Raw genomic sequence first — 6,559 nt, forward strand, 5'->3', positions numbered from 1 at the left:
CCTCATATTCGGATCATTTTAGAGAATGTCCACATTCAAAAAATCATTAATTGAATCTGTAATTGAATATTTTCAGAGGCTTGGTAGCGGAAGTGTTAGATATAATTTTCTTGACGGAAGAGTAACCACCCTTTATGTGCTAAAACGTAACAATGACAATTTATATTATTTCATTCAAATGGGTTATTTCAAACACTAGCAATTTGGAGGCTTTTTGTAAAAAGATAAATGTTTCAACAATTTTACCCTATTTTCTAGAATGAGAAAGATTAACTTAATAAAAATGATCATCCGTTTCCAAGCACTGAACGATTTATCAAATGGTATGACTTTTGTTTAATGGTTGCTCATTCTGATCCGCACGCTGGAATGGTAGCCAACAAACTGTTTAGGTACATAAAAAGTTTAATTTTATATTTTAATCAACCAAGCATATAACATAGAATCAAACTTACCCCAGCATAAATCTTCTTGAATTATTTCATTGTTTTTTAAGTTTTTCTAAGGATTACAGTCCTTTTTGTTCACGCGCTCATACCCTTCCTTTGTTTCCACTGACATGCTGCGCCTTAAGTACAAAATCTAACTAAGATTGAAAAACAAAAAAACTGTCTCAAAAAGTAAAACGATTCGCGATACTTCCAAAGTGAGCGCTCCGTGAGCGAAAAATGAGCGCGAGCGCGAGCGTGGGGCAAACGCGAGCTGAAAAAATCGGAGCAAACGTGAGCGCGGGCAAACGTGAGCTAGCTCGCGCAGCGCTCCTCCTCACGAATGAGCGAAAAGTGAGCGCTCACGAGCGCGTGAGCGCGTGAGGAACGCAACACTGCCCAACATGGACATTCCATATGAGGTGATTGAAACAAATCGCCAAATGTGGAGTAATAGAGGACCTACACTTCCAGAAGGAACTATTCGTTTCTTTACGGATGGTTCAAAAATGGGCACTTCTACTGGAGCTGGAGTCTTCGGTCCTCGAACCAGAGAAACCATATCTATGGGAAAGTGGCCTACCGTTTTTCAAGCAGAAGTGTATGCCATACACATCTGTGCGAGGACGTGTATTATGAGAAATTATAGACACGCAAAAATCGGTATTTTCTCGGATAGCCAAGCTGCACTATTGGCATTAAAATCCTCTAAATGCGAATCCAAACTTGTTTGGGAGTGCGTCGCTTCCCTAAGGGAACTTGCTTCTCGGCATAACAGAGTGATGCTGTTTTGGGTCCCAGGGCACTGCGGCATTGAAGGCAACGAAATGGCTGATGAACTTGCCAGACAAGGCTCATCAAACATCTTCGTGGGTCCCGAGCCGTTCCTTGGAATCTCAAAATGTGCCGTGAAGCAAGAAATAACTAATTGGGGACAATTGCAAATCGCTTCAATCTGGGGCGAGATGCGAGGATTGAGACAAGCTAAAACTTTTATCACTCCAAGTCCTTCAATTGCCAGGAAACTTCTTGGCTTAAACCGTAGGGAACTACGAATACTCGCAGGGCTTCTAACAGGACATTGTCCTGCCAGATATCACCTGCACAAAATCGGCAGTTGGCCTAACAACCTCTGTCGTTTTTGTTTAACTGAGCTGGAAAGCTCGGCACATTTACTCTGCTTCTGCGGAGCACTTGTGTCTCGAAGGCTGCGGTTCTTTGGATCGCACCTTCTTACGCCGTACGATGTATGGCACCACACCCATCCCAAGAAGGTCATACAGTTCATCGACTGTATTGCGCCGGATTGGGATAAACCATGTCTGCAAAATAACCCCTCGTCTTCCGATCCAATGGATACGAGTAATTTGTAGTATGGACAGTAACCAGGGTACATCACAAAAGATAGCCTTCTCAGGTGGTCGCAGTAAACTTAACCCAATGCCCATTGGGCAACAAAAAAAAAAAAAAAAACCTTCCATCGGATGAGGAAGTAAAATGTCGGTCCCGGCCTTGGTTGTTAGGCCGTTAAGTTATTCCAGGTGTAGGAGTCGTCTCCATGCCATAAGTACAAACAGCACACCAAACCAAACCTACTCCGGTGGAATCGCTGGCGGCGGTTGGACTCGCAATCCGAAGGTCGTCAGTTCAAACACTGGGGTGGAAGGTTCCTTGGAGTAAAAGGGGTTTGGGTGCTCTCCCCATTCAAGCCTTCGGACTCCTAGGTTCGAGCAGAAACTTGCAATTGAGACCACAAAAGACCCGGGGGTCGTTAATGTGGATGGTTTGATTTTTTTGAATTGGTTGACAATTTGTACTATGGTGAATTTTAAGGTCAAATCCCGCCTAAAGGCGGGGTTGGGTTGTAGAGCAGTGTTTCTCAACCGGTGAGGAATTTCCCCCTGGGGGGGGGGGGGAATTTGGCCATTCTTGGGGGGGAATGGGGATGCAATAGAAATGGAATGCCTTTTAACAACGAGCTTGCAAAAATAACCCATGTCTAGAACATTCAATAAATCTATCGAATTGGAAAGAATATTAGAACTTTAAAAATAAAAATCCTTTGGGTTTTTATACCTTTTCAAACATTAGCTGTTTTTACAAAATAGAATGGGTTTGTAAACACATTCAATTCAATTCAATTCGGTTTTATTGGTAAATAATCATGATACAATGAGTTATTTTGAAGTGCATAACAGAGTTTTGGAGTTCCTTTCAGCTGTGTGTTGCATCATTATCCATTTTGGAACAATTATTTCTTTAACTAAGGCACTAGCAAGAGTAAGAAAAATAAAAAAAAACTTATAGAAGTATTTGTAAACACATTTTTTCATGTTTTTGTTCTATTTATAAAAGATTGTTTTTATACTCTCGTAAAATTTAACAGTTCTTTGAAGAATAAAATTGAATTTAGAAATTCTGAAAGTTTTTGCATTGAATTTTGAACAGTAGATTTTACATTTTTTGTGAGTGCTCTCATCTTGATTTTTTTTTTAAAGTATTATGATTATTGTCAGTTATGTATAGATTCATACACGAAAACAAACTCGGATTTTTTTCAAGGAAGCATTTGCATTTTAATCAAAAAATTCAATCAGGAACAGTTGGTTTATGAAAAATATACAAATGTTGAAGATTACTGAACTGCACTTATCGGTTTAAATTGGAATATTTTTTCAAAATCATAAATATAACCAGTTAATTTAAGTTTGCTCAAATTATACTTTTTTTATAAACTTTTCAAACGTTTCTTTCACATCCAGATTATTTTAACTATATGTGAAAAAATCTCTCTGAATGAAAGTTTTATTAATTTTGGACTACATTGTGAAGTTTATTTCACAAACTGCATATTTATATCTTTTGCAAGATTTTTTTTTATTGAATCTTCAGTCTTATGATAATAATTTAATCTTAAATTATGAAATTTGTTCCAAATTTAAGGGGGGAATGGAGTTCATGAAAATTAGCCAAGGGGGGGAATGAGACGAAAAAGGTTGAGAAACACTGTTGTAGAGGGTTAAATTCTAGCGCAATGATTCATTTCTCATAAATGACCGATTCTTCGGCTCAAAAAATTCTCAAGTTTTTTACAGCGTTTTGGCTGTAGTGGCACAATTAAAGAAGAAACCCCCCAATGTTATTACATATTTGAAAAGATAATTGATTTTCCAACACAGAAATGACATGCATAATGAACAATATTATACCTGTGCTTCTCCTGAAATGAAAATGTAGCGTGACGGGACAACATCGTAAAACTGGAATTTTAAAAGGCACACCAAAAAAATCGACACAGTTTTGCCAGATTGATTTTTTTAAACTTTTGCTCTTCTACACATTATCACAAATTGAAAAACGAATCTTTTGCTCCTTGAACTGAAAGATTTGGTTGAGATTTGAGTTTTTGCCAGCCATTTCTTTTCGTGACGGGACAACGAAAGGAGCAGATTTATGAAAAAACTCCTCTCTAATTCAATGCAGACCTTATTTGGTCAATATTTTTGGCATTTCAGATAAGAAAACGCATTTAAAGCACATTGCAATTATTAGATCATAATGAAAATGAAATTTTTCATATAAAAAATCACATTGAAAATTGAAAAAAGTGACATTTTGGTGTAGCTTCGCTAAGACTCGGTCAAATAATGAATAAGAATAATAAAAATATCATATTTCCGGACCTAATCGTTTAGTGATAAAGAGGGGAATTTTTGTCGTGTCCTAAACTAACGCTATAGATCTACGCATAATTTTCTCAGGACATTTTTGGACGACTTTTGACTTTTTATCATTTAAAAGTTCTAGCTGTTTGAAAAAAAGTCAGAAAATGAACTTCCTTCAATCTTGTATGCAAAGAATCGGTATCCCGTTATTTTTCCAAATGACTCAACAACATCCTGACATGCTCAAACGCGGTATCCAATATCGGAAGCTGACCCGATAAAACATTGTCCGATATGCCAGAAAGCAGCAAATGCAAACAGCAGCCAGCAAAATTTACAAAAAACGCACAAACCACATTAGTCCATTTCCAATATGTATCACCAACGCAGCCCCCGTTCGTTCCGAACGAAATGGATGATTTATCTCAACTTGTAGCCATAAATGTACCGACCGTGGACTTGTAACAACCGCTTTCCTTCCTTCCATTTCCCCGACAGACGGCAAGGCTCCGGACATGCTGGTGCTCGCCTCGATGGACCGCGTGGTGGACGTAATGGTGAGTCACGAGGACGTCGTAGGTCATCTCTTCTGGAGCCCGGACGGTCGGCAGCTCGGTAAGTTCCACACACACACACACACATTACACACAGATATTTGGCAGATTCCTATCGTGCTGTTTGCATTCACTTTCAGCAAGTGCCGGCTACGACGAAGCGCTGACCATTTGGAATTTCTTCGGGACTCCGCCCAGCAACCCCGGCAAGCCCGGCAGCACTAGCGGTAAGTCGCAGGCCACGGCCTCGACCGTTGCCTACCACCAGCTGCAGCACCACCAACAGCAGCAGCAGCAGCAGCAGCAACAACAGCAGCAACAGCAATCGCAGCGCAATCGCAACAAGGTCCCGATAGGAGTCTTCGATTACACCTACCTCTACAAACCGATGCGTTAGACTTTGTTGATTAAGGAGCTTCGTATGGGAAAGGGCATCATCGGGGAGCAGCAACAACTGGAATGGGATCCATTTGCTGGCAAGGTGCTCGTCCAGTTGTTTGTTTGGTGTTCTCTTTCTCTCTGTGAGATATGACACGCTACAAGCTATGACCCGCCCAGAAGCATGGCAGTGTGATCGTTGGAAGTTCCTGGCTAGTTTACGTTCAATTTTAATATCTTTTATTTGGGTGTTCATTATTACTTGGTTATTATGTAAAAATGTTCAAATTTGTAATGAGCTTATTTTATCATGATTATTAAAAAGTTCAACATTTTATACTTTAGAAAGCGAGCTCATTTCAGCTCTTTCAGGGAAAGCGACTTGTCAAATTTGAACCACCCTACTGCCAACCTATAGTGACGCTAAACGGTCACCATCATCGCTGAATATCTTGCCACGTTCCGTACGGCACCCACCCAGAAGACATCCGGACAGGATCGTCCCCTAATATATGCAGTCCCAAGACGACTAAACTTTTCCACAACTAGACTAGCCTCGTCCACGAAGGGTGGCGAAAGTTTGATGTGAAACACAGACGAGGGTAATTAAATTAAAAGCATAAATTCTAATTGAAAGCCACCCACGTGCGCTCACTCGCGCGATCTGGAGAGGGATGTTGCACTCCATGCAGTGGATTCGAATCTTACTAAAGAGACTGTTGTTGTACTTCTCAGCAGCTTTGAGCATGGATGGTGGAAAGAGGAAAAATAATTTACATGCAAATGATGTAAAGGCTGCAGATTTTACACAATTGCATATAGTTTTTACCTACAAATCAAACTCCTTTATTAACGTTTCCAGCTTCTTGTAGCTGCTGCAGTTGGATATCGAAGTCTGTACCGTGTGTTTAGAGGAGTTTCAGGTCGAGCTAGGGCGTGTTGAGTCCGTTGATGAGAATGATGACACGGGCATAGACAAATGGAAAAGGTAAAGTCGTGAAATGTTTCATTGAAAAAGAACTCAAATTCGAAATTTTTTTCACGGCTTTCCACCTTTTAGTGAGCTTTAATGTTTAAGTGTTATTATTAATCATCTAGCCAACAATGAATTCACTGCTCTACCCTCGATATAATCTTGATCCAGCCCACCCCAGCACAAGACTAGTCATTTCCATCCAGCCAGAGTAATGGCATTACAACTTTCGCATGCAATTTATGCTGCATATTCACATTTTAACCCCACGTCACCGACCGCCATCGGATTCATAAATGCATTAAACATGAGGAATTAGCTGAAGGAATTAATCATATCAAAATCATCTACTGTCACTGACCAGCCAGCCAGGCATGCACGCTGCAGTTCAGCGCCTGAAACTCGGACTTTTAATGGGAGCCGCAACCGCTGGCCCACCACATTCATTTATGCAAATAGTCCACCTCCAGGCGGTTTAGTTGCACTCTCCTATGATAACTTGTGTTTATGTTGCATGTTTGACGAAGGTGGTGTAAATTGCTTATTGTTGTTTGTTTTTGA

General features: G+C 40.1%; 1 protein-coding gene across 2 annotated transcripts in view; it reads left to right on the forward strand.

Moving 5' to 3' along the window:
- The window catches only part of LOC120418205 (protein cortex), a 106,166-nt gene extending 100,807 nt beyond the window's left edge, over positions 1–5,359 (forward strand). For both annotated transcript variants that reach the window (XM_039580512.2, XM_039580513.2), the window contains exons 5-6: positions 4,592–4,708; positions 4,788–5,359. In XM_039580512.2, coding sequence (XP_039436446.1) covers positions 4,592–4,708; positions 4,788–5,044 — 374 coding nt within the window. In that variant the 3' untranslated portion in view covers positions 5,045–5,359. The remainder of the gene's footprint in view (positions 1–4,591; positions 4,709–4,787) is intronic.
- The last annotated feature ends 1,200 nt before the right edge of the window (positions 5,360–6,559 follow it).

This window comes from Culex pipiens, chromosome 2 (genome assembly GCF_016801865.2).
Source record: "Culex pipiens pallens isolate TS chromosome 2, TS_CPP_V2, whole genome shotgun sequence".
Classification (NCBI taxonomy): domain Eukaryota; kingdom Metazoa; phylum Arthropoda; class Insecta; order Diptera; family Culicidae; genus Culex; species Culex pipiens.